The sequence below is a fragment of the Prosopis cineraria genome, unplaced genomic scaffold (genome assembly GCF_029017545.1).
Source record: "Prosopis cineraria cultivar Desert tree isolate PC_DT_omini unplaced genomic scaffold, ASM2901754v1 PC1, whole genome shotgun sequence".
NCBI classification, from domain to species: domain Eukaryota; kingdom Viridiplantae; phylum Streptophyta; class Magnoliopsida; order Fabales; family Fabaceae; genus Prosopis; species Prosopis cineraria.
This window is the reverse complement of record NW_026555332.1, coordinates 49,007,473-49,035,287: the sequence shown is the minus strand read 5'-3', so window position 1 is coordinate 49,035,287 and position 27,815 is coordinate 49,007,473. Positions and strand designations below refer to the sequence as shown.

Genomic DNA, 27,815 nt, shown 5'->3' with positions numbered 1-27,815 from the left:
TCTCAGTAAGAACACTCCAAAACTTGTTCTATCAAATTGAATCGGTCCAACTGCATCATTCGGTTCAATGAAATATATATTTCCGCAATTATTCTTTGAACAAAGAATGAATATTTTGATCCCTTTCCTCTCCCTACGTATCACAATCCCTTGATCTGATCCTATTCATATTTATCAATACACTGAAACATAATATACAACCCACATTAACAAATCAGATATGGAATTCAAGCATCTGTGAGTAATACAACATTTTTGCCAACTTCTCAAGTGGATTGGAGCACAGTTAGGTAGTATGTATATCCAACGCACTTTCCTGACCGCTGCCTCGTTTCATCTTGATCTCCCCGACCTTCGGCCAGGAGAAGATTCCAATGCAATGCGTAATTTGACAGATCATATATACCAGGAGAGAACACACAGATCTGAAGAGGAATTTCAGCTGAGGACATAGACTCTAGGTGGATATTGGTCGAGCTTGATCCAGACCAAATGTACGGGGAGACACTTCCTAATGATAGAGACTCTTCCGGTTGTGTCCCGCTAACGTTTGATGTGACTTTTACTTCATTCACTGGGGTGACATGATGCCACCCTCCTCGATCATCAGAAGGAGAAGATGACTGAACCATGTTTAGGATGTTCAGATGTCCACCATTGACAGCAGAATCTGAGGTGGAAATGCGCACAAAAGCAGTGACATCAGAGGAATTGTGAAGATGCATCTTCAGATTTATTTCACAAAAGGATGCCGAGAAATTATGATGTAAGGTTCGAGGGCCATCCAATAACCACGAAATAGGGCCTGTGCTTGCAGTACTGTCAAGAGAGAAAACAAGACATTAAAATAAACTCAGAAAAAAGCAAGTAAACAAGGAACAAATGAATGGCTGAAATCTTTCAGAACGTCAACCAGAAGCCTTTGGTAGGTTTGGAATGGAACTTGCCTGCAATGGCATGCATAATGAGACATGACAAGAGGAGTGTCAGCAAACCCAGCACTACTGTTACTCTGCAGTGGCCGAGAGATCAATACAAAATCAACAGTGTTCAGGTCTCCCTGCACCTGCAACGAGATGGAAAATAGTCCAAAGTGTAAGGACTAGGCAATATACAATTCAACAAGATTCTAACTCAATGTCAACAACATTAGCCGAGTTAATCCTCAAAGTTTTCATTTTTATTCAGAGTTGTCTTTAGACTTATTGCTGTCGGAGCAATCTATACATGGCATTCATTAATGATTGAACATACCAATTTCTTGTCATTAGCTAGTCAGTAGATGATGATGATGATGATGATAATTCGAGTAGAAACTTTCACTACGATAATTGTAAAAACAAAAAATATCTTTGGGTTAAATCTATTGGGCTTCAATATACTTTCAGCCCCAGTAGCTTCATAAAAATCTCAATTTGGTACCCCTACTTTAAAAAGTGTAACATTCCTATTTTTCTGACAATGTCCAAGTTTTTACCCTTCACCATATGATTCATAGAAAAAATTAATATCAAATTAATTATTTGCTGACTAGGACAATATTTATCTGGCACCAATAACAAACTCAAAGTTGGCCTCCAAGTCAATAGACTATTAAATTGTTTATGGAAATATGACAGATCAGCAAAATTATATAGTTCTAAAACATTGTGGCAATATTGCTTGCTTTGAACTAGAGGGACCAAATTCTAACATTTATGAAACAAGGATTTATCTGTCAAGGCTGACTAGCAAGGGGTGTGAGGTGTGAGAGTGAAGAGGAGGCATATATCGCAAGGTGTGGGGTTAGATGCAGCCAAGGAGGCCAGCGATATGGGAGAGGCAACATATTGAAATTACTTTTGAGTATGCAAGCACGGAGATTTGAGGATTGATCAAGGATGGTGCAACCTGACTGGTTCTATGATTTGTCATCGCCCACGTCCAGTTCAGAGAATGGCCCGGTATGGTCATTTTATATGGGTCCTGTCCAGTCTTGGGTGAGTAAGTACCCTATCCATGCTCATTCCTCATTACGGATGAAATTTTCAACTGCTTTCTCACTCTTGAAGAAGGAAGTCATCAGATCACTGTTCTTACTTACATGTCTCGCCTAAGGATAATGAACATATTAAATAATGACAACAAATTCTAATTCTAATACCAATATATATAGTGATGGGCTTGATACAAAAGATAAATGCCTACCTCATGCAGTAATTCCTGCTGCAATCTTTCATAATGGTGAAAATTGACCAAAGGCTCCCTACTCATATCGTAAACTGAATCCTCGCTACCTTGATGCACCAATTTGATATCATTTTTGATAGGCTTAGGAACCAAAGATATATTGTCCTTAGCAGTCAATAGGCTCCTGCAATTCTGATGGCAAACACTAATCTAATTCAGCCAACTGAAAGAATCACACATTAAGACACGCATACTTTTCCATAAAATCTAGATTGCCAGTTTTTTCACAGAAAAAGGCATACATAGAAAAAAGACACAGGACAGAACAGGTAACAAAATCAAGGGAAAGCACACTAGTTCTAATAATTGAGCATAGCAATGGACCAAAACAACAACAATAAGCTTTATCCTGCTAGGTGAAGTTAATGTATAGATTGCACAACACCATTACATATTATGGATGCAGACTCTTTCTACATTTCTTTACTATAACTTCTCAGCTTATATAGTTAATTTTTCTTTAAATGCTTATTTTCAATCATTACACATTCCTTTCTTTTCTTTCCTCCTTTTTTTTTTTAAAAAAATGTCACAATCTTTAATTCTTTCAGGAGGACAAATCTATATATGTTAAGGTGAAAAAAAATAAGAATTAAAAATCATCATAGCATATAACTATTCCCTCCAGTCTTATATATAAGCAACTTCTAACTACCTCACCAGAATCAAAGAGATGAAGTTAAATAATTGATATTACAAAAAAAAATTTCCTAATTTACCCTTATTAAATGCATCATCTTTATAAACATTTTCTCTCACATGTAACCTTTTACTCTACTCATCGAAAATTGTAAAAGGGTAAAATTGGAAAAGAGTAATTAATGATTCACTTTTTGATGCAAAGTGACTTATAAAAAGGTCCATCAATCCCTTCTAAAAGATGACTTATATATAGAACTAGAGGGAGTACAACCAATCAGATAATAGCAAGAAGCTTGCATTATCTACATTCTCGATATAATTGGACAAGACAATACCACCTACTGGCTTACACATGCAAACGATCCAGTTACTATTTTACAGATGTGGGAGATGATCCATAAACAATACCACTCCCCCCCCCCCAAAAAAAAAAAAACAAAACGTTTATATCAACATAACCACTTTACTCAATCACACAGCTCGACCTTTTGCATCAAGTCATCTGCTATTAATAGAGTGATCACATGTTCCTAATCCCAATAATATGCCATGAGAAACAGGCAAAGCAATTTAATTGCTTACTTTTCCACTAATATGCACATTTTGTTCTCCATCAGGTACTAAATAACTGTCAGTCTAACCTAAACAATCACTTTAGCAATACTTAACTGCTATGCTTATTAATCTTTTGACATCTTGCTATCACCCCTTAAAATGAAGTCTCACCCATGCCATCATAGAAAGCATGATTTGGAGATAGATCACAAAATTAAAGCCTTGAATACAAACCTTTAGCATTAAGAAACATGAAATTGCTTGACCAGCCTTCAATGATTGTGAAGGAAAAATAGTATCAGCAGGCTGAAGCAATGATATTTCCCAGTTGCTCCCAATAGAGGACAGATGGTTAACTTGGAAATCTTCTGAGGCTGTCTTGTTAACAACATCCATTTGAACAAGGAACTCTTGTAATCTCAAAGGAGAAGGACTAATTTGAAAAGACACGTCCAATGATGGCATTACCTGTGGAAGTAAAATATTAGAACTAACAGTTAATTAAATTTATAACTGGTAAACAGAACCTCTAGATCCTATAGAGGCAGCCGAAAAAAAAAAGCAAAAAACGTAATTATTCTATAAATTTCCATTGCCGTGACAGCAAAGACACATAAACAGTATGAAGAAAGAAAAACAAAGCAAATCACATCATATATTTTTCACTTCAAATATCTATTATATCAAACCTGTAGATTGTATTGTAACCGAAGAATACGGTATTTGATGACACTTGATATATCTCCAATTTCATAATATATGCTTATATATAGAGAAATGTCACCAGGAACAGCTGCCCTAAACCAAAGAGGCCATGAGAAGGGCATAGCACCCTGAACTGACGTTTCCTGAAAGAGTAATTCATGAGACCATAACGTGAATTGTAGCCATTTCAGATCAGACTTGTATTACAGAACTTAAATGAAAAGCATTCCATGCCAACCTCGGGAAACAGAGAGGCTGTGTCAGACATGTTAAATGGATCAGCGTTTGCACCACTTGGTACTGAATCTACCTTCTTCATTAAGCAAGCAGGAAGCTTTGACTTCATGCTTTCCTGATTTCCAATATTCAGAAATCTAGGATGACTTATCTTCATCTTCAGATTCTGCCAAAATCCAAATTGAATGAACATGGAGACAATATATATATATATATATGAAAGAGCAGAAGAAAAGCCGGTTTAGTCATGGCAGAGGGAAGCCTGGCTACATGTGTCTTTTAGTGAAGTTATGTGCCTTGTGTAATTGTAAGCTGGTCTAATTGGTACCATGACAACAAATGAAGCTCTAACCCCTCCCCCTCAAAGCTACAGCAGACCAACAATAACAATTCCTGACATTCAAAGGTTAACCACCATACCTAGGTGGTTTGATATACAAAAAAGAATTCAAGAAATAGTTATAAACAGAAAGTAATAACAATTTATAGGAATTAAATTCAAACAGATACCTTAACAGGAAACTCTGATGGGTTTCTCAACTCCAAAACAAGGTGCCGTAGATCTCCCACATATGCCTTGTCAGGGAAAGGGTGAATGGACCCTTGAAGCTTTGGTATGCTCTGTGATTTTAGGAGAGAAAGAATGTTCATTTAGTCTAATCTTGAGATTACAAGAAGACTCAGTTGAAGTAAGCTTGTAAGAATAATGATAAAAAGGTTAGAATAGCAGCAAACACCTTAATCACTAAAAACTTGAAGTTTTCATTAGTTGAGCGCTTCTCTTTCCTCTTTCCTTTTAAATTGTTCTTCTTTACATGATTAAAGTCAAAGTCATGAAAGCCGACTATGAAACCCAACAACTTCCACCTAACACCCAGAACTTCCAAAGTACCTTCTTCTCTTGGAGTAACTGATAGTTGCACCTAAATTGACAAAGTGAATCTTGTAAATTTGGCAACAATAATGGAAAAATATAGATATCAAACATTTTACTGCATCTCAATGAGAAGATGTATCTAAAAGTAATTAGCATAGCAAGGGAGATTTTGACATTGTCATACCGAATCAAAAGCACAATAAAGAAAACAGACACGTAATCTCACCTCAAAACAGGTGAAAAAAAGAAAGTTGTTTTAAAATTACAGCAATATACTGCAATGGTTCCCAGATATTCCAAGGATCATTCCGGCACCCCAAGTGAAGTCATCAATGACTCATCTCCTTCACTAGGCCAAGAAGAATGAAAAGCCATCCAAAAGAAAGAAAACTTTTCATCTCTAAACAAACATTAATTAACCTTCCAAACTAATGATAGCTTTAAACAGAAAAGAAAATAGGAGAAGCTATAACTTATGACCCTATTTAGTACACAAGCTTGAATTTAGAGGGATTGGGATTGGAATTGGGAGTGGCATTGGGAGTGGGATTGGGACTTTAAAATTATGTTTAGTATGGAGTAATAATTGCAGGAATACTTTACTATATTTTATTTTACAATTACACATAATTTATGAAAAAATTATAATACCCTTATAATTAATAAAAAAATTTGCCTTGAAAGGCTAAAACCCATTTTCTCAGTCATGACTCACTATTGAACCCCACCTCACTCCCCCTGCCATCGATTACTTGGAACAAACCCAACGATCTTTGTCATGGACTCACGATCTAAGAGCAAACACAGCAACTGAGATCGTCCGATGACTTGGAACCAGATTTGGAATCTCTTGAACTGAAGAAAGTGGCAGCGGATCTGGGAGTAAATGCAGCAGTGAACCTTATCCAATGACTTGTTCCCAAATCCAAACTAACTGAGGAAGATGATGATGAAATCTGGATTTCAAATTGTCACTGATGATGCTGATGAACTGGGTTCGAAGATGAAGACAAAAGAAATGGACGAGTTGTCAAACCAGTGAAAGAACATGATATTGGATCTAGACACTCTCGAACTGGTGAAAGAAGAAGATGAAGTGCATGAGAGGTAGGGGTAACGGCATTTTGGTCTTTACCAAAATCAATCGTAGGATTGATTTTGCAATATCAAGGGGGTGGTACTGAGTAATCCCACCTAAGTGGGATTGAGATTGAGATTAAAATCTACATTCCCAGTACCAAACAAAACTTGGGATTAGTCAGAGTCAGTCCCAATCCCAGTCCCAGTCCCACTTCCTCATTCCTCCATACCAAACATAGCCTATAATTTCAATTTTACCATGATAGCCTGCCTTGTTCAAAATGCAGATGACCTGGACAATAGAGATATCATATTTGGACTTCTATTCAGATAGCATTTTTCCAGAAAGACCAATTATTTCAAGCTCTAAAAACTGAGGTCTAGGGTTATTTTACATGAGTTTTAATTTATTGAACATAAGCACATAAATATGAAACATGGAAGATCCTATTTCTGACAACAAAAACAATTCATATGGTTTCAGTCAAAGCAATACCATTTCACCTAAAATGCTGCCCTGCTTTTATAACCATGATAGCTCCAGCGAGGAGGAACTGAGATGAGAAAGGAATTCTAGGGTGCTATAAACTCACCATGGTTGTTTCACCACCTCTTAATAAGAAGTCAACCTCCAACACCGAAAAAGAAGAATTCTCAGAGTTCATGTGCCTGCAGCGATGTAACAAAGAGATAAATTCATCTCTGGAATACAAGAACAAAGTATAAATGAAACTAACATGTTGAGATGCCTACATGCAGACTGTCAATTCTTCACATTTACCCGCATTATCATTTTCCATCCTTGAAATATTTTCATCTGTACAACAATTGACAAACAATTAGCATCAAGAAGAAAGGCTAAAAATATGAAAGTTTGATAGATAAATTTTAAAAAGATAGAGAATCTTAACACATAAATGACAATGTCAATGAAAACTCAAAGCTTACCAGGTCTTCCTTCAACAGTACTGGGAGAATGCTTGCATATAAGGGTAACTCCAGACACAGGAATTGGTATTTGCAGAGGGTTTTTGAATTCGACATTCAACTTCACAGCTTCTGTAACAGGTTAGTGAAACAATACATAAACTTCACAAGAACAAGCAAAATGAGAAACCAAAGAAAAGATAGTATACTTGGTGAGATCAAAATTAGCCCAATTACAGTTCAAGTTTGTGCTCTTACGAATATTAACAAAATTAGTATAAGACCACAGGCCATCTGATTTTTTCATAAACGTCCAAATATGATTGCTTGATTTTTCAAGACATAGGAGATTATTACTCATGCTGAATTACTGCTCCCAAGGTTTAGTTGAAACTTGAAAGGTCCTGGCCATCACCATTTTGCAACCTCACCCAAACCCTCACAAGTTTGTTATGTAGTGTTCAATGTCCCAATCTTCCATGAGAACTCCAATTTTTTGGGAGCCAGAGTGATCTCTTATGCCCTAGCTCAAGCTTTTGGATGTCCTCCAAATTGGATAGACTAGGAGGGCATGGTTTCTTATTTCTACTGTGTTAATCGCGGTCAGATCAGTCTTCCTTCCACTTCATGGGAGTCCTTTCAAGCAGTATGATTAGAACTACAAAGCAATCCAAATAAGATTATTTCTAATATTTTGTGGATGGTCAGGCAAAATAAGCCTTTTTGTTCTAGCAGTTTTCACTAGAACTACCAGCAGCCTGCACCTAATGCAAACATATGTTTCAATAACCTTAGTAATTACAAATTCAAACTTTTACTCTTGGGCTTTTCCTTTCATGCCTCTTTTTTTAAATACAAAATATTCATTGAGATAAAAGAAAAGTAGTACAACCATGAAGGACGATGAATCTTCCTATAGCTAAATGCAAAGCCTAAACTAAAGGACCTCAGCTCAAGAGAACTTTGCAAGTCCACTCAAGAGCCAAAACAGTCCACCCATTTGTCAGAATGTAGCTCAAGAGCAGAAAAAGATCATTACTTATCCCAGGATTAAAAATAATATTGGAAAGAAAAGTTCAAGAAGAGAAATGATATAGTTAATTATTCAATTTAGTAACTCTGAATGAAGTCCTATCATGTTAATACCTCCTGCAATACAAACATTTGATTCTCTGTATTTCTTTGGAATAAGCTTTGATTGCAACTCCAGCCAATTACTCTTGGTAGTAGAGAAAGCTGGTATCATTTCTTCCTCCAAGGAACGCCACAAGCTTTCTCTAGTGTTAGCCTGAAAATTTTATTATGAGCAACACCTTAAGCTGTGAGACTATATTGATAAACCCCTGAACATTTAAACACAAATATGAAGAGAAAACACACATACATAGACATCATTTGATTTTTCATACGGCCAATATCAAGAAGCGCATAGATGCTAGTTGCTAACTCTGAATTCAGCTTAAAGAGTCAAATAGGAACATCACCTTCTCTGAATAAATTGATTCAGTGCACCATGAAAAGATTCTTTAACAAGGTATAAAATTAACAGATTTACGCAAAGGTTGAAGGAATGCGAACATATGGCTATTTATAAGGGTCAAGGACTCAAGATACATTAAGCCTTCTGTTAGAGCTCTGCTCTAAAGTAACTAATAGAACCAAGCTTTCAATGTAAAGAGAAATAAATGAGGGAAATTCTGAGGTTTTTGATATTAATGCATATGAACTGAATCAGTGTTACAAGAGAAACTCACTGATTCTAGCCAAAACCCTATTCCCAACAACTGAAATTACAAACTAAATGGAAGAACACAGCAACAAGAAAAGGTCTCTCATTGGTGTTCGAGAGACCAGCACTCTCCTCACTTCTGCCTAACTTCTCTAAAACATCCTTGAGTGCCAACAAAAATAATACAGCCAAATAAAGCAAGCAAAAAGGTGACTTCAATATCGAGACTAAATCTAAGCCACCCTACCAAAACATCATGGCATAATCCTTCTTTTCTGGACCCTCAGGATATTAATCCTAACCCAATGGGTATTTCCTTTCTATACCCAACTGCCCCCTTGATCTCCTCTTATAAGTCTGACCATATCTCACGGTCACATCATTTCCCGCCTCTAAGAGTCTCACCTTGTCCTCAAGGGGAAAATCTGGAAATTGGAGAGAAACGGTGTCAGCTGTCTCCCATGAATTCTCAAACTCGGGTAAATCTCTCCATTTCACTAAAACCTCCAGCTGGCCTGTCATAAGTTTCCGAACCTTGCATATGTCTTGAGGCTGTACCTGTAGCTCCAATTCTGCAGAAAGTGCTGGTGGTATAGTAGGAGTGACAATAGCTAAACAAACTGATTTTTTGAGTTGAGAAATGTGAAAGACTGGGTGAATGCGAGCTGTGGAAGGAAGTTCCAGCTTGTATGCGACCTGTCCAATCTGCTCTATGATCTTGAAGGGGCCATAGAAACGAGGGCTGAGTTTCTCATTAAGTCTTTTAGCTAAAGATTTCAGCTTGTAGGGTCTGATTTTGACATAGACTAAATCTCCAATGTCCAGCTGTATCTCTCGCCTATGTTTGTCAGCTTGCTTCTTCATTCTTTCTTGCGCCACAGTGAGGTTTTCCTTTAAAATGGCAATAATGGAATTCCGGGACTGAATCTGTTCATTGACAGCTTCAATGCCTGACGGTTCCCCATTCAACTTAAAAAAAGTAGGAGGGTCCCATCCGTACACCGCCTTAAAGGGTGTCATTCCAGCAGCCCCATGATGAGTTGTGTTGTACCAATATTCAGCCCAAGGTAACCATTGCGCCCATTGGGTTGGTTTCTCACTGGTGAAACAACGCAGGTAAGTTTCTAAGCTCCTGTTCAAGACCTCGGTTTGGCCATCAGATTCCGGGTGGTAAGCAGAGCTAAGACAAAGCTGAGTGCCTGCTTGCTTAAATAATTCCTTCCAAAACTGACTTACAAACACCCTATCCCTATCTGACACAATTGTTTTTGGAAACCCATGCAATTTAACAATGTCATTAATGAATCTTTCAGCAACTTCTTTTGCTGTAAATGGGTGGGTCAAAGCCAAGAAGTGGGCATATTTTGTCAACCTATCAACAACAACAAGTATGACGTCATGTCTTTTGGATTTTGGAAGTCCTGTAATGAAATCCATGCTAATATCTTCCCAAATTTGTTGAGGAATCGGCAAGGGTTGTAACAGCCTAGCTGGAGTTAATGCTTGATATTTGTTCTTTTGGCACACGTCGCACTGTGACACATATTGTTGGATGTCTTTTTTCATGCCTTCCCAATATACAACAGTAGAAAGCCTCTTGTAAGTGCGCAAATAACCCGAATGGCCTCCGGTTGGTGAATCATGAAATTCCTTCATGAGCAATTGAATTCTGGTAGACTTCTTTGGTAGCATCAATCGTCCTTTATAGTGTAGACAACCCTTCACAAGGCTGTATCCCTCCAAATTTCCTTGCTTGGTAATGACTTTTTGCAGTATATCATTTAACTTAGGATCAGCATGTACTTCTTTCTCCCATTCTTCAAGGTCACCTTGCTGCCATAAAGAAAAACCATGTATCTCCAGATTTTCTTCTTTCCTTGAAAGTGCATCCGCTGCACGATTTTCCTTGCCCGGTTTGTAAGCTATTTCAAACTTGAACCCCATTAATTTAGTGATCCAGTGCTGTTGACTTTCTTCTACAATTCTCTGTTCCAGCAGAAACTTCAAAGCTTTCTGATCTGTCCGGATGACAAATTTCTCCCCCCATAAGTAGTGTCGCCATTTCTTGACCGCCATAACAATTGCCATAAGTTCCCTCTCATAAATGGAACATTGTTGAGCGCGGTTAGAGAGCTTTTGGCTGAAATATGCCACTGGACGGCCATTCTGCATCAGCACTGCTCCTATTCCAGACCCGGAAGCGTCTGTTTCCAACTCAAACGGGATGGAAAAATCAGGCATAGCTAGTACTGGGAGAGAAGTCATGGCTGTCTTGAGACTTTGGAAGGCTTCTTCAGCTTTTGGGGTCCATTTAAAGGCATCTTTCTTAAGTAAATTGGTGAGAGGACTAGCGATTTTTCCATAATTCTTGACAAATCTTCTATAATACCCTGTCAACCCTAGGAACCCTCTTAAGGATTTCACATTCTTGGGTTTAGGCCACTGCACCATACTCTCAATTTTGCTGGGATCCGCTTGCACTCCCTCCTTGGAAATGATATGCCCAAGATATTCAATTTTTGATTGGGCGAAAGTGCACTTCTTAAGGTTGATCACTAGCTGGTTCTCTTTCAGGATAGACAAAACAGCTTTCAAATGTTTCAAGTGAGATGATAAATCATGGCTATAAATAAGTATGTCATCAAAAAATACAAGCACAAATTTCCGAAGATGCTCTCGGAATATCTCATTCATTAAAGATTGGAATGTGGAAGGAGCATTGGTTAAACCAAAGGGCATTACCTTAAATTCATAATGTCCCTCGTGGGTTCTAAATGCTGTTTTATGTTCATCTCCAACCATGATTCTGATCTGATGGTATCCGGACTTCAAATCCAGCTTGGTGAAGATGGCGGCTCCTTTTAACTCATCCAACAACTCATCTATAGCTGGTATGGGAAACTTGTCAGGCACCGTGATTTTGTTCAAGGCTCTATAGTCCACACAGAATCTCCAGCTTCCATCTTTTTTCTTAACCAACAAAACTGGACTTGAATAAGGACTTTGACTGGGCTGAATGATACCTGCTCTCAACATATCTTTCACCATCTTCTCAATTTCATTTTTTTGAACATGAGGGTACCGATACGGCCGTATGTTAGGAGGCTGTTCGCCTGGTTTGGTTGCTATTGCATGATCATGAGAACGAGTTGGTGGTAACCCTTCAAAAGGTCGACAAACTATAGAGAATTGGTCTAGGAGGTTCTGAATTTCAGGCGCCAATTGTATAGTTTCAGCTGTCGTTTCTTCATTATTCATCCCATTATATTCGATCATGTACCCCTCCCCTCTCTTCTGTACGGATTGAATAAATGACTTGAGGGAAACCAAGGCCTTGGTTAGAGCAGGATCACCTTGTAAACACACCTTGTTTCCTTTCTTACCAATCTTCATGGTCAGTTGCCCCCAGTTAACCTTCACTTCTCCTAAAGATTTTAACCATTCCACTCCTAGTACAACATCCACGCCACTGAGTGGAAAGGGGTAGAAAGTTTGAATAATGTCCAGGCCTTGTACCTATAACTTGAGGTCTTTGCAGCGTTGCTTCCCTTTAATACTAAACCCATCCCCAACAGTGATAGAATAGACGGCAATGTCCTCCACTGGAATTTTTATTTTGGTGACTAATTCCTCAGCTATGAAGTTGTGGGTAGCCCCACTATCAATCAAAATCACAATCTCAGCTTTCTCTAGTCTCCCACGTACCTTCATAGTGTGATTCCCTCCAAACCCAACTATGGAGTTTAGTGATAACTCCATTCGAGTTTCATCTTCTTCGGCTTCTTCACTATCTTCAGTGCATATTGGTTCATGGCCTTCGGTTCCCTTCTCGGGCTCTAGCTCCAGCAACATCACTTGCAGATTTTTATTTTTGCAGATGTGATTAGGTCCGAATTTATCTGCACATTTGAAACACAAACCAAGCTCTCGTCGACGAGTTAATTCCACATCTGACAGTCGCTGGGTTCGTCCCCCTGGACGTGACGACGCTGTTCCTGTCGTGTTGCTCGCTACTTTTGAGTCTGCCGTTTTTGTCTCAGCCCGTTTCTGGAGTCCCGAGTGTATTGAAGAGGCATGCATGCTTTTACTGGGCTCAGCCACATGAGTGATCCGTGTGAAAGGAGTTTGGGCTGATTCATTTTTAAGCCCACTTTGAAAACGCTGGCCTCGCAGAAACCGTGAGTCTTTGGCCTTCTCTATTACCTGATTCCTCTCATCCACCCTAATAGACATCTCCATAATTTCTCTAAGGGTACTGGCGGCCGTGAGCTTTAATTCAGCCCTTATCTCTGGTTTTAGTCCTACACGAAATGCTCCAACCACACACGATTCTGATGCGTCTCCCACCATAGCTGATACGCGTTCGAACTCCTCCACATACTCGCGCACAGAACGCTCCTGTTTGACTGCAAACATCATCTCATATTCATCCCCAAGCTGTGAGGGATGAAATCGACGCAGAAGTTCTTGCTTGAACTCTGACCATTCTCGGATAGGTGCTCGAGTTTCCACCCATTGATACCAGTTAAGAGCCTTACCTTCGAGGCACATGATGGCTGCTTCCAGTCTCTCCATTTCAGCCACAGCATTGATTCGAAAATACCTTTCCACTCTGAAAAGCCACCCGATAGGGTCTTCTCCATCAAATATTGGTAACTCCAGCTTCGTGTACTTCCCTACTTCTTTTTCATGATCTCCGGTGCTTCCTGTAGTCTCTTCATGGCTGGGTTGATCTTGTTCAAGAGGTTGGTCTGCACTTTTCTGTTTCTCTGCTATTTGCTCTAATTTATCTTGCATCGTCTGCATCATCTCCTTCATCATGATCATTTCTTTCGATAGTCCTCCAACAGATTCTTTCAACTCTTGTACCTCGGGATTGGAGTACTGCACTCTTTCGGCCATCTCTCTTGCGCTTATCAGAAGGTCCGAGGATTGCATGGCTCTGATGCCAATTGTTAGAGCTCTGCTCTAAAGTAACTAATAGAACCAAGCTTTCAATGTAAAGAGAAATAAATGAGGGAAATTCTGAGGTTTTTGATATTAATGCATATGAACTGAATCAGTGTTACAAGAGAAACTCACTGATTCTAGCCAAAACCCTATTCCCAACAACTGAAATTACAAACTAAATGGAAGAACACAGCAACAAGAAAAGGTCTCTCACTGGTGTTCGAGAGACCAGCACTCTCCTCACTTCTGCCTAACTTCTCTAAAACATCCTTGAGTGCCAACAAAAATAATACAGCCAAATAAAGCAAGCAAAAAGGTGACTTCAATATCGAGACTAAATCTAAGCCACCCTACCAAAACATCATGGCATAATCCTTCTTTTCTGGACCCTCAGGATATTAATCCTAACCCAATGGGTATTTCCTTTCTACACCCAACTGCCCCCTTGATCTCCTCTTATAAGTCTGACCATATCTCACGGTCACATCACCTTCCAATCCACTTCGCAGTGGTAAGGCTTGACCAGCTGGTTGACTAGTAAAATCTGATGCTTTGCAGCCAGTATAAAATACAAGTTTTGGTTGGTAGTGAATGATTTGACATTAGGAGAATCTCGTATAACAATTCTTTCATTGCATGATGAAAAGATTAAGGGATATAACCAAGTATCCCTTTACACACAAGGCAAGATATGCATTATGTAGGTTAAATAGAAATTTAGACTGAACAGAAACCATGACAGGCGTCTCCAGGGAAAAAGACCAAAATTAAGGGTGAAAGAGAATAACATCACCCAAGATAACATGCCAACAAGATGCCACTGCATCTCAGATTTATTTATATAAGCCCCATCCCTATTTTCTAACAAATTTTAAATCTGCTCAACAGTAATCATCAACAAGGGCTAAATAAAAAGGGAGGGGGAGAACATTTTGAGAATTAAAACACGACAATTTACACCAGAAAAAACAAGCACCAAAAGTGGTTCAACTTACAGCTGAAGGCGATCCAAAAGTTCGGTGGTCTTCAAAGATGACCTTGAGAGAAGAAAAGTTGATTACAGGCAACTGAAGTCTTGATACTTCAAATGTTCGTCCTGTTTTCTATCATATAAAGGAAAATTTAAGACAAGTGTTAAATTAATTAGCTCTTGTCTAACTCAGCTTCCAAAAGACATTCCAGAACCAAAACAAGATGCCACAAAATGATTTGAGTAATTGCCAAATATATCACACATATAATGCAAGTAAACTTATTTACACAAGCACTATCTAAAAATATAATCAGGTTTTGAAATGCAATACTGCAAGCAGATGAGATTGAAAAGAACAAACTGACAGGTTCTATACATTTGAAAAGCCACTATCACCTGAACTATTTGAAGAAAGTCGCCCAAAAATAACTCCTGTGTTGTCTTGGACTGGTGACCACAAGCCAAAATTTCCAACATATGCTTGACAGCCACATCACACATCCCAATAGAAGCATACCACCTAAAACAATCATCTTTTCTTAAAAACAACAAAAAGTTTGGAGAACGTAGATACCAAAGTTTATTTTGATGAAAATCCATGTACTATTGCTGAACAGGGTCTAACTTACTGTCCTATATGGAAATGAACATGATCTTTGATATAACTCCATGTAGTTCCCCTAAAAACAGAAAGAGCACTTCTGTATGTTCGAATTGCATGCTTGATCTGTTCGAGACCAATTATGAAAATTAGGAAGAGAAAGGACCACATCACAAGGAATAATGTTTCTACAGAACATTGACAGACCAATACCTGATCACACTTGTTATAACGATCCCCAGAAAGCACAAGATGAAACCCAAATTTACGTAACATTGAAGGTTTGGACAACAAGTAGCAGTAGGACGCTTGTTCAAGCATCACAGCAGAATGTAGGATATCCTAATACAAAAGAATGTTGTCAGCAGCAGAAGAAATGTTTCCCAAATTACTCTTTTTAGAGCCCCCAAAAAAAAAAAATGCACTACCTCACCACAAATGCGGAAATAAATTGGAGCCGCCTCCTTGCATAGATTTTGTGTCTTCAACATTTCTATCCACCAGAGACCACATCGCGTGGCATTTTGCTGCCCAGACGAACCAAGTTTCTGGACATAAAATCATTGTAAACCAACATGACAGCAAAGGAATAAAGCAGTAACAGAGCAACGTCCAAGAAAAAGCCTATCATCTAATCAACAATTATCATCTCAAAATAAACCATACATACTAAATAAGTGTTAAAGGCATTTTCCATGCAATATTCAGCTTCCTTTCTTGATTGGTCCAACATGAAGTATGTAAGTCCCATCATTTCCTGAAACAGCAGGGCATGCAAGCCAAAAATGAACGTATTAATCATTTTACAATTGTAACATCCCAAAAAAATTATTCCCTTGATTAATTAGGCTAATAAAGGGTGAATTTGTAAATTTAAATATAAATGGATTTCAAAATAGTTAGAGATGGCTATTGGGTGTGGTTTTAGCTTTTGGACCAAGCTCAAATTGAAGAGAAAAGAAATCAGAGTTTTAGCCTAGTGAATTATGCTGCAACATAAATTACAAAATCAATTTTCTTTAAAAAATGCAAAAATGTCCGAAACAAGTTGAAATGAGTCTGAAACAGAGGGAGGGCAACGAAGAGAGTTGTTTCTCTGCTAAAGCATCAACTCTTGGGCATTTTAAAGGTGATTGAAGCTTGATTTCACCTAAGCATGTCTTCCTTATCTCTTCTTCTTCTCTTTACAGGTTTTAAAAGTGAGATTTGAAGTTGAAAGATGATGATTTTCGGACTTAAGGCTATAGGTCTGAATCCATTAGTCTAAATGGGATTAATAGGAGTTATTTGAGTTATCTAAACCTAGATATAGTTGTTTGATGCATCCATGAGAGTGGGCTCTCAATTATAGACGAAAGTATGTCCTAAAGTACCATAAATGGCAGTGCTTAAGGTAGATGGCTGCCATTAATGTTGATTAAGGATTTTGTTAGTGTTAGTTGGAGCTAATGAGAGTTAATAAACCTAATCGTGACTAAACTCAATAGTTGAGAGTTTTGGGTTATTAAAGAGTTGAAATTTGAGAGATGGAAGTTAGTAATTTGTGACATTGATGATGATTTTGAGTTGTTGGATTATATATTAGCAATTATTTAAGTTGTTGAGAGCTAACTGAAATTAATGAGAGTTAAAGAACTTATTGGATGTGAGAGTGATTTTATAGTTGAGAAATTTGGTTATTAAAGTATGAAATTAGATGTTGGAAGTGGTGATTTTAAAGATTAATAGTGATAGGTGTTAATGTAATTGTAGACTAACCTTACGAAGCACCGATGAACTTGAATTTAATTCAGAAAGCAAGTTATGATTGAGGGATAACCTTTGACCTCTCAAACACTTAAGATAACCGGTGAAAATCTAATTTTTATAGTTGAATATTAATGGATTCTTATTGAAATAGATTTGAAACATGTTTGCTATTTTAAACTCTTGATACGCAATTGGCATATTTGAGAATGTGATATTGTTGAAGTGTTGTGTTCACTTACATATAAACAATGATGATGATTGAGATTATGTGAGTATGTACTAATTGTTATGTGGTATTTAGTATTTGGAGTGGATTATCTGAGTATAGATATGTGAATCTGATTTGTAAATAGATAATTAGAGGATAATTAATTCAGTTATGGTTAGTTACCGTTAGACCATTAAGCCTATCCTAGGGGAACCTATATAAACAAACTCTATGTAATTCATCAATATGTTTTGAAATAATAATTCCTGAGTACTATTCAGAAGTTCTCTCTCTTTCCTTCTATCTCTCTCGTCTCTCTCCCATTCTTCTCTATTCTTTCCTATTCTACTCATCAGTGGTTTCAGAGCTGGCGGTGCTCAACCTGTATGCCTAAAACAAGATCACAAAGATTGCAACATACCATGGTAGATAACAGTGAGGACAGACTTCGTGCACTAGAAGACGCCTTTGCCAATCTGGCTAATCTCCCAAGTGGCGTCCAAGCTCTTACCAACTAGGTTGCTCAGATAGCACGTGATCGTACCAATACATCCGATGAAGGAAGGCCTAGTCATAACCAGCGCAGAGGACGACCAAGACTAGAAAACAATAAGTACCAGCATCGCATGCATTTTACAAAAATGGAGTTTCCCAGATTCCAAAGAAGTGATATTTTAGGATGGATCTTGAAGTGTGAATTCTATTTCAAATAAATAACACACCTGAAGATTGGAAGGTGCTTATAGCAAGTTTACACCTTGATGAGAAGGCATGGTAATGGCATCAAGGACGCACTGCGTCAGACGAAGGTGGCCAATGGACTTAGGAGAAATATGTGGAAGAACTAAAGCAAAGGTTCGGACCCACCTATGAGGCTCTCATGGAAGATCTCGTGAAGCTTCAACAAATAAGTTCTCTTAAGGAATTAGATGATGAGTTTGACGCCATAGCCTGTAAGATCAGACTTTTCAAAGATTATCTTGTTCAAATGTATACAGCAAGCTTGGAGGAAGAATTTACAGCTCAAGTTCAGATGTTTAAGCCAAGAATGTTACGAGAAGCATGAAATATAGTACATATGCACGAGGTAAATCATCAGAAAGCATAAACAAAGATGCATGGCACAGATTTAGGACAGCGTCTGATTCAGTGGGGTCGAAACTCAAAGTCAAGACTACAAGGGGGTGTCTTGGATACTTATCCAACTAAACAGAAGGGATCGGCTAGGTGGAGAGATGCAAAGACTCCATCTGGCAGTGTTAGGTTTTCTTTTAGTAAGGGTAAAATGGTCCAGTCTTCTAATTCTCTTTCTTTCACACCCAAGACAGCTTCTTTTGCCTCTGCTTCTTCTCACGCAGGTGCTGGGTCTTCAAGAATAAATGCCAGTAACACAAACACTGACCCCGGAAAAAGTAAAGGAATTACGGGCCAAAAATTTATGTTTTTATTGTCGGCAACCTTTTTTCGATGACCATATATGTTCTCAAACTCAGAATGCAATTGCAACTCATTGAATTGGAAGAGGAGGGGCTCAAGGAATCTAACGAGGACATGAATCCATAAGTTGAAGCACCAGAAAAATTCAAATACGCACTAGAGCACTCTAAATGTTTGCAAATTTCACTACATGCCATACAAGGAAGTGTAGGACCCTCGGCTATGAGAATTCCAAGACATGTGGGTCAAAGGCAAGTATAAATTCTCATAGATAATCTCACGCTTACATGGACTATGGCTTGGCTAGGAACCTTGGGTGGAAGGCGATTTCAAACCTATGGCAGAAGTGGAAGTGGTAGGGGGTGGAAAATTGAAAGTATATAGGATTTTAAAAGGGGTGAAGTGGAAGATGTAAGGTGAAGAGTTTGAAGGGGACTTTCAGATAATGGAAGTCAAGACCTATGACATAGTTTTAGGTTTATCTTGGCTTAAAACCATCCATCAGGCTCATTGGGATTATGACAAATTGTCCATGACCTTCTGGTATAATGGGAAAATATGTAAATTGCAGTCTCAAGGATCTATAGGGTGTAAAATTGTTGAATTTAAAAAGATTGAAAATGAATTAAAAGGGGGAGGACAAGTGTTTATGCTGCAATTAGTGGAAAAGGAGGATGAAGAGCTGTGTTACTTTCAGTTACAGGGGGAGAATGGTTCTGAAAAAGCTCTTTAAGGATTGTTATTGGAATTTTCAGATGTATTCAAGGAGCCTAAATCTCTTCCCCCTTTGAGAAAGGGCCACAACCATCCTATTCTACAAGAAGGTTCTAATCCAGTCAATTTAAGGCCTTATCGATATCCAGCAGGTAGCAACTCAAAAGAACGCCATTGAAGACATGGTGAAGGAGCTGCTACAATCTCAAAACATTCAAGAAAGTAGCTCACCATTTTCTTCACCAATTATGTTGGTGAAAAAGAAAGATGGGTCATGGCGCATGTGCATCGATTATAGAGAACTTAACAAGAAGATGGTCAAGAATAAACACCCTATTCTGCTTGTGGAAGAGCTTTTGGATGAATTAAGGGCTGCTAAATGGTTTACTAAGCTGGATCTAAGGGCTAGTTATCATCAGATTCGAATGGAGCCTACAGACATCTATAAAACAGCCTTTCGTACTCACTTGGGTCACTATGAGTGGTTAATCATGCCTTTTGGGCTCATTAATGCACCCGCGACTTTTCAGGGGGCCATAAATAGCATATTCAAGGAGTATTTACGAAAATTTGTCTTAGTTTTTTGTGATGATATTTTGATTTATAGTCCCTGTTTAGAATCTCACACATGACACTTGCGGTTGGTTTTGAAAGTTCTAAGGAAAAATTGCTTTTTTGTAAAGGAAAGCAAGTGTACTTTTGCTGCAATACAAGTAGAATATTTGGGACACATAAGTGGAGGAGTTGTCTCAACCGATCCCAAGAAGATCAAAGCAGTCATGGATTGGCCTGAACCAACTACAGTAAAACAATTAAGATCATTTTTGGGACTTGTGGGTTATTATAGGAGGTTTATTAGGGGTTATGGTTCCTTAACTAAGCCCCTAACTAAACTGCTCAAGAAGAATAATTTCGGTGGTTGGAATTGGCTGCTGTTACATTCAAAAAGTTGAAAGAAACACTAGTGGCAGCCCTTGTTCTTGCTCTTCCAAATTTTTCGCAAGTGTTTGTGGTTGAGACAGATGCTTGTAGCTCGGGCATTGGTGCTGTTCTGATACAAAAGTGTCAACCTATTGCCTTTTTCAGCAAGGCTTTGGCTCCTAGACATTTGAATCTCTCTATCTATGAGAAGGAATTGTTGGGGGTAGTACAAGCTGTGGAACATTGGCATCAATATCTTGAAGGAAGGTGGTTTATCATTAAAACTGATCAGCAAAGTCTTAAATACTTGTTAGATCAGAAGCTTAAAACTGCATTTCAAATGTATTGGGTGACCAAACTTATGGGGTACAATTATGAAATATATTATAGAAAGGGCAGCGATAATAATGCAGCTGATGCTCTTTCAAGGATGCTAAAAAGTAAGTTTTCCCAAGTATCTTTGCAGACTTGTTCAGATTTCCTTTTTCTAGAAATCCAAAAGAGCTGGGATGAGGATGTTGATTTGCAAGCTTTAAAAGCTCATTTGCAACAGAAGGGAGGTGTAAAAGGAATTATTCTTGGGATGGTCAGCATTTAAGAAGGAATGGCAGATTAGTGGTGGGAAATATTCCTAGTGTAAGGCAGAAAATATTGGAATGGCTTCATGCAAGTCCGCAAGGAGGACATTCAGGCATACAAGCTACTTATCAAAGAGTCAAAAGGTTGTTTTGGTGGCAAAAATTATTTGATGACATCAAGGAGTTCGTAAAGCACTGTGATACTTGTGAAAGATGTAAGTCTCAATTAGTGGCTAATCCAAGGTTGCTACAGCCTTTACCTATTCCAAGTCGAGTTTAGGAGAGTGTGACTATGGATTTTATAGAAAGGTTGCCCAAATCAAATAGGAAAGACACTACTTGGGTGATCATTGATCGTTTTAGTAAATATGCACATTTTTTGTCTTTATCTCATCCTTTCACAGCATCCACATTGGCACAACAATTTTTAGACTAAGTGTACAAATTGCATGGGTCGCCGGTCGAAATTATTAGCGATAGAGGTCCCCTCTTTATCAGTAATTTTTGGAGGGAATTTTTAAAGGTTTTGGGAGTGGAACAGAAATTTACCTCCTCGCATCACCCATAAACGGATAGACAATCAGAGGTGCTTAATCATTGTTTGGAAAATTATCTAAGGTGTATGTGTTGGGAAAGACCTAAGGAGTGGCACAAATGACTTTCTTTAGCGGAGTGGTAGTATAACACATCCTATCACACTTCGACAAAAACTACTCCTTATGAACTCTTATATGGATAGGTTCCTCCTATGCATATTCCATATTTGCCCAGAGATGTGGTAGTAGAAGCTATTGACAGAACTTTTTCAGCAAGAGAAGAGACTTTAGCAATGGTGAAATATCATCTCAATAGGGTTGTGAATAGAATGAAGCGGAAAGCAGATTTGCACAGAAGTAATAGAGAGTTTGAGGTAGGACAATGGGTATTTCTGAAATTACAGCCTTATCATTAGATTTCTACAGCCTTGAGAAGCTCTCAAAAATTAGCCCCAAGATATTTTGGGCCCTATAGAATCTGTAAGAAGATAGGACTAGTAGCATATAAGCTGGAATTACCTCCTGAGTCAAGGGTTCACTCCACTTTTCATGTCTCATTGCTCAAATTATGCCCTGATCCTTCAGTAAAGCAGCGGCACCCCCTATTGATTGGCCAGAATCTCCTTCAGATTGATTCCAAAGAAAATATTGAATGAACGGAGGGGTAGAAGAAAAGGCAGGATTATTACAAAATTTCTAGTGAAATGGAAGAACCTTCCAAATGAAGAGGCTAGCTAGATTTCTTTGTTTCAATTACAGAAACAGCACCCTAGTTTTGTCAATTCTAACCCTTGAGGTCAAGGGTTCTTGAAGGGGAGTATTGATGTGTAAATAGATAATTAAAGGATAATTAATTCAGTTACGGTTAGTTACTATTAGACCGTTAAGCCTATCCTAGGGGAACCTATATAAACAAACTCCATGTAATTCATCAGTATATTTTGAAATAATAATTCCTGAGTATCATTCAGAAATTCTCTCTCTTTCCTTCTATCTCTCTCGTCTCTCTCCTATTCTTCTCTGTTCTTTCCTATTCTACTCATCAGAATCCATGTTATGTGATTGATGATTGAGATGCATGAATATATGGTATACGCGCATAGTATGATCATTGGTGAGAGTTCGCCTAGGGAGAGGAGTAGATTGGTAAATCCACGTAATATTGACAGTATTTGTTAGAATCGGGAACTTGCCTTGGCACCAACCGTTGAAATCTGGAGGTAACCCTTATCTCATGGTTGATTTGAGACTGTCCCTCTTGTTCAATGAGGGACTCGAACTTAATTAGTCTTCACCGATTCATGAGGAAGCTAAATTAGGGGTACGACACCTCATGGTTATTAGTATTGGGAAAACCAAATTACACAAGTGAGTGAGTTGACCCTGGCCCAATAGCTCCTCACAAGTAGAAGGCTGGGTTAATCCGTGAAGGACGTAGACACCGAATAGCCACCGGTTTCATGTCGGAGGTAATCAGGAAGGTATAAGGTTGGCATATGATCATACATTTAGTCCCAGCCACATGGTTCTTAATATTGTGGTCCGATGCAGTTAGAGGCGCATGATTAGTATTATTGCGACCCTAGGTTGTGCATTATTGATATATATATATATATATATATATGATTATGTGTTTGAAGCCCAGTCACATGGTTGTTATTGTTGTAGCCGAGGCTATACGTTGCCATGCATACTTGATCCGTGTGTTTATTGCCAATTGCATCCGTTTTCGATTGATATGCAACTGTATAGATTAGATGAAACTTGATTACTGAGTGGTTGTACTCACCCCTCTATTTAACATTTTACAGGCATTAGTTCTGAGCAAGACAAAGGGAAAGACCAAAGGCTTGGAAACTCAGTTTCCTACTGTAAGTCTCTCATAATTTTAGTTGCTTATGTGTAATTAATTGATATTGCTACTAGGATGATCATATTTTGTTATTACTTGCACTATTGAATATTGAGTATTGAAAAGTGTATTTTGGGCCTAGTACGTGTAATATCTTTTTAATTGAGATATATGAGCAAGGTCAAAATACTAATGCAATATAAATTTGACTATATGCATGGTTGTATTGGATTATGTTGAATGTTAAAGTCAAAATGCCTCCCCCTATTTTTTCATAAATCAAGGGATTATGGGTTAAAATTGTGAAATATGTGATATCTAGTTGTTATGATATGTTGCATAAGTTGTCCCAAGTCTATTGAGTGTGGTTTAAGGGTTGGTATGGGCTTTTGGCACTTGCATTGAGTTTTAGACACCCTAATTGTGTTTTGAAAGCATAAATGAATAAGTTTGCATTTTGATGTCCAATTATTGATTGAGAAATGATTTGAATGTAAAACCAGTGTCATTAGCTAAAGCTCGGAGAAAGCTTTCTGTAGACACTTAGATCATCTCGATCAGATGTTGGACGAAAATTTGATGCGTGTCGGAAGTTCGACCAAAAAATCTGCCATAATAGCTTGTTGCTGTCACAAATTCTACTGTTTATACTGATGCTGCTGCATAATTGTGCTAGAATTAGCTTTTTGCTATTTTGACCCTATTTTGATGTTATCTTATCTTGTAAGATATCCATGTTTCCATATATATGTTTTGCTCTAATTTTATTTTTTTAAAATGATTTTTATATGATTTTATAGCATTATAAGTTTTGAAAACTTGGGATTCCATTTATATAAATTTTACAAACTTAATAATTGATTTAGATTATTCCTATGATTACCCTAATCTTGGGGATTAATTATGAATTAGTAAGGAAGACCTTACAACAATCGAGTAGCATATAATAGTAATATGGACTTCAAAATAACAAAAGAATAGTAACACAGGGATCTAACTACAAAATAAGCACATTTTTACCATGCATTTCATAGGGTCTGAGAAATGAGTTTTAAATGTTGTTATACATTGATAAAACATGGAATTACCTGTACACCAGCATAGCGTTTCCAAGCTTTATCAAGTTTGTAATCCGTGGAAATTAGGCGATAATTTGACAAGGCAAGTTCATAATCCCTTAACATGAAAGCATAATCACCCAAAACTCGAATTTGGGATTCGGTGGAGCTAAAGGCATACCTTTAACCAAGAAAACAAAGACTCTATTAAAGAACAGTCAAAAGGAAATCAGAAGCACTGGAATCTTAAGAGCATACATAGGACCATTGACAGAATCTGTGCTATCTTCTTTCCCTTTTCTCCACCATAAATTTTTAAGTTGGTTTCTAAAGCCTTTCCGTGTTGCAGAAACCTAACATGAAAGGAAAGAGTAATGAGAATCTTCAAAACAACAGAAGATGTAAAAAACACTCATCAAAAGAAAGAAAGAAAAATGCTGAATATAAAATACTTGTTGGTTGAGCACACGAATCTTTTGCTCCATGCTTGGAATGACGTGCTTGGATGATAAATCTTGCATTAGATCTTTAATCTGTACTCAGGTCAAGAAACAGGATAGTAAAATTCATCCACAGATAACCAATGCTATGTAAAAAATCTAAAAAATGTCTGTGATGGCAGAAGGAACTTACCATAGTGATATCATCAGTGTTAAGAAAGCAACCAAGATCTTGACCAGGAGGAACATCAGAATTCTACCACAAATTACATCAAACAACGTTTATATGAAAAAAAAAAAATACCACAGAAAACAGAGGCCCAAGTAATCCATGTCTGAGAGTTGAACCAAAAACTAAGAATCATGTTCAATTAAGCACTCAAAACAAACTCACATAAAAAGGCCTATTAAAACAGGGAGGGGGAGCCTTACATATGAAGCCCAAAAGTTCTCTTCACGTTTGATTGAGGCATCAGTAGAAGAATTGATACATAGCAATGCACAGTCACTAGTACCAAATGTACCCTTCATATCTGTCAATATTTTAGTTGCCCTGCAAAAAAAACAAAGGCCGGCATGTAAAAATCTATTCAAAACAATTCCCCTGCAAGAGAGACCCCTAATAAAACTTTGGTAGTATAAAGTAAGTACTTTGGAAAGAGAGTTCTCTGCAAACCATAATTTTAAGGTAGTCAATTCATAATTGATTTCTCCAGTGGATTCCTTGAAAATATTCAGGATGAGCTAGGTTCTGAAATCTAGCCTCTAGAGTTATATATATATTTGTTATTAGTTTATTTTTTCTTCTTCTATTGTCTACACCTTGGGCAGTAATGTCATGCCCCTGTGCCTTCTTTCATATGAATGTTACTTATAAAGATAAACCATTTTCACACCTCTGAACCAAAAAGATCATCTAATATCCACCAACACTTAAAAGATAGAAAAAGAGAAGAATCAACAGGGGTCCAAAAAACATCAAAAGTTGAAGGACTCCACTCCAAGCAATCTATGCTATAATAGGAACACAGCCACTCCATCCCAATCATGAAAAAGAATACTTCGATTCAAAAAAGCATTAATCTCAAAAATCTTCTTTTCACATGAAGAAGGAAGTTGGGACTCTACGTGTCAGCAGTAATGACTACAAGTATAAAGTAACAAATCTCTATGAACAAGAAGCTAACAAGGAAATACCATATATACCTGTCAGAAGAGCCATCTTGATTATCATGCACCAAAAGATAATGCTTCAAAATCTTTGGATCCATCACGCCATCATTAAGAAGGGAAGGCAGCTTGTTGGTGTTAAATAGGTCAACAAATCTGTTAATTGGTTGTTCATCCTTAGAAGAAACAACCAAAAGACCTGCAAGTTACTTAAAGGTGAGGGGAAGGGGGGATATTCAATCAATAAAAAACCTTAGAATGAGGAGATTTTCATGAGGGTTTATTTTGTGTACAAAATCTACTATACATTTCAAGACAATTAGAAACAAGATATAAGAATTCTGACTAGTTCTAAAAACTTACATGCCACTGGATGATCAAAAGCTTCATGGTCTGAAAAGGAGACCACACGGATAAGCTCTTTGTTAAAAAACTGAAGCCAGGATGGTGCATTTCCGGATTGAGAATCTAGAAAAGCAGTTGTTAGTCAACCCCATTATAAGACAAATACGAATCCCAAATACCCGAGGAAATGAAAATTCTAATGTCCACAAAAAACAAAACACACAAGCGCGCGCACAAACTAATTAAATTAGACACAGCACAGCTAACGTCAAAACAGTAGCAGCAGCATGAAACAACAAAAATTATGAATAACCTCACTTACTCTCGAGTACGTGATTAATTTCTGGCGCATCCAAGCTCAGCTCGCTGAACTCTTTCTCCCCTGCCTCTGTGATAACTTGCTTTAAATGCTCTTTAGCTACCTAGTCAAGGGTGAGGACACAAATGGAACCAGATGATTAATTATAAGTGAAAAAATAGTTACACATTGGTAGTTTTGAAATACAAGCCAGAATGCCGACCATTCTCAGTTTCCCACGACAAAATATTGCTGAAAATTGACTTCACACGAATAAGCAAAGAAAGAAGTTCAATTAAAGTTGTTTAAGCCTTTATTACTGAATTCCATGTAAGATGAACTTAATTCAAATTCCGTCTTCAGCCGTTTGGATGTCTATAAGTCTACGAATAAATTGTCATACGTTAATTCGAGCAATGTTACCAACCGAACCATAACCGAGCAATGCATCGATGACATGACCCGGCGGATAATTACCTCCAAATCTGGCTTCCTGACATCTGAAGCATAATATAATCGCAATTTGAACTTCTGAAGCCTATAGGGCTGGTCACTGACAGTCCTTACCGGCACTGCAACATACAAACCGATGGAACTTGTCACGACCCTTAATATCAAGCACGAGAATGCGGGCATTGTCAGGAATTGAAGGATTACCGTCGATGTTGTTAAAGGAGCAGAATGGGGTCAGCATCTGAAGGAAGCTAAGGCCATTCTTGAGACAAGCCTCTTCGACATTAGGAGTAGAAAGTACCATCACAACCGGAGTGATCTCGTCCAGTAGCATCTGGCCAAGCGGAGTCTTCGCCGGATCCATGATCAGATATTTCACCGGACGCTGGCAATTCGCTTTCAACGGGCACCACTGGCTGGGTCAGATGCGACCCGCTGTGGAAATGGTTTCCTAGGAAGTTTGGCCGCTCACTGGGATCGGAAAGGAGGGTCTGCGGGCAACAGGAGGACGGAACGATTTAGTGAACGACGTCGTCCTCGTTCTATCCCAC

At 38.0% G+C, this 27,815-nt stretch overlaps 1 protein-coding gene across 2 annotated transcripts; it reads right to left on the bottom strand.

Annotated features, from left to right (window-relative positions):
• Positions 1-58: 58 nt before the first annotated feature.
• LOC129296258 (uncharacterized) lies at positions 59-27,815 on the bottom strand. Of its 2 annotated transcripts, none has more exons than XM_054934850.1 (28): positions 27,469-27,810; positions 27,289-27,383; positions 26,836-26,935; positions 26,532-26,636; positions 26,205-26,367; positions 25,431-25,551; positions 25,192-25,254; positions 25,011-25,091; positions 24,817-24,911; positions 24,589-24,739; positions 16,176-16,262; positions 15,934-16,053; positions 15,719-15,847; positions 15,534-15,631; positions 15,301-15,424; positions 14,927-15,034; positions 8,399-8,540; positions 7,274-7,384; positions 7,079-7,142; positions 6,919-6,994; positions 5,106-5,291; positions 4,879-4,989; positions 4,370-4,534; positions 4,116-4,274; positions 3,661-3,894; positions 2,188-2,361; positions 948-1,066; positions 59-819 (listed from the first exon to the last, which is right to left on the bottom strand). In XM_054934850.1, exons 1-28 carry the CDS (start codon positions 27,626-27,628, stop codon positions 267-269), a joined length of 3,894 nt encoding a protein of 1,297 aa, XP_054790825.1. In that variant the 5' UTR covers positions 27,629-27,810; the 3' UTR covers positions 59-266. The 2 variants fall into 2 exon arrangements, 1 of the variants encoding a protein (XP_054790825.1); XR_008589736.1 differs by lacking the exon at positions 59-819 and adding an exon at positions 1,891-2,092 and having other exon boundaries at positions 27,469-27,815.

What these genes read in the sequence shown, in the direction of transcription:
- LOC129296258 (XM_054934850.1), bottom strand. Translation starts at nt 27,628, where the DNA reads ATGGATCCGGCGAAGACTCCGCTTGGCCAGATGCTACTGGACGAGATC. An exon ending in TACTGTTGAAGGAAGACCTG is followed by an intron (nt 7,143 to 7,273) that starts GTAAGCTTTGAG and finishes ATTGTTGTACAG; the next exon opens with ATGAAAATATTTCAAGGATG. An exon ending in CATTATGCATGCCATTGCAG is followed by an intron (nt 820 to 947) that starts GCAAGTTCCATT and finishes CTCTCTTGACAG; the next exon opens with TACTGCAAGCACAGGCCCTA.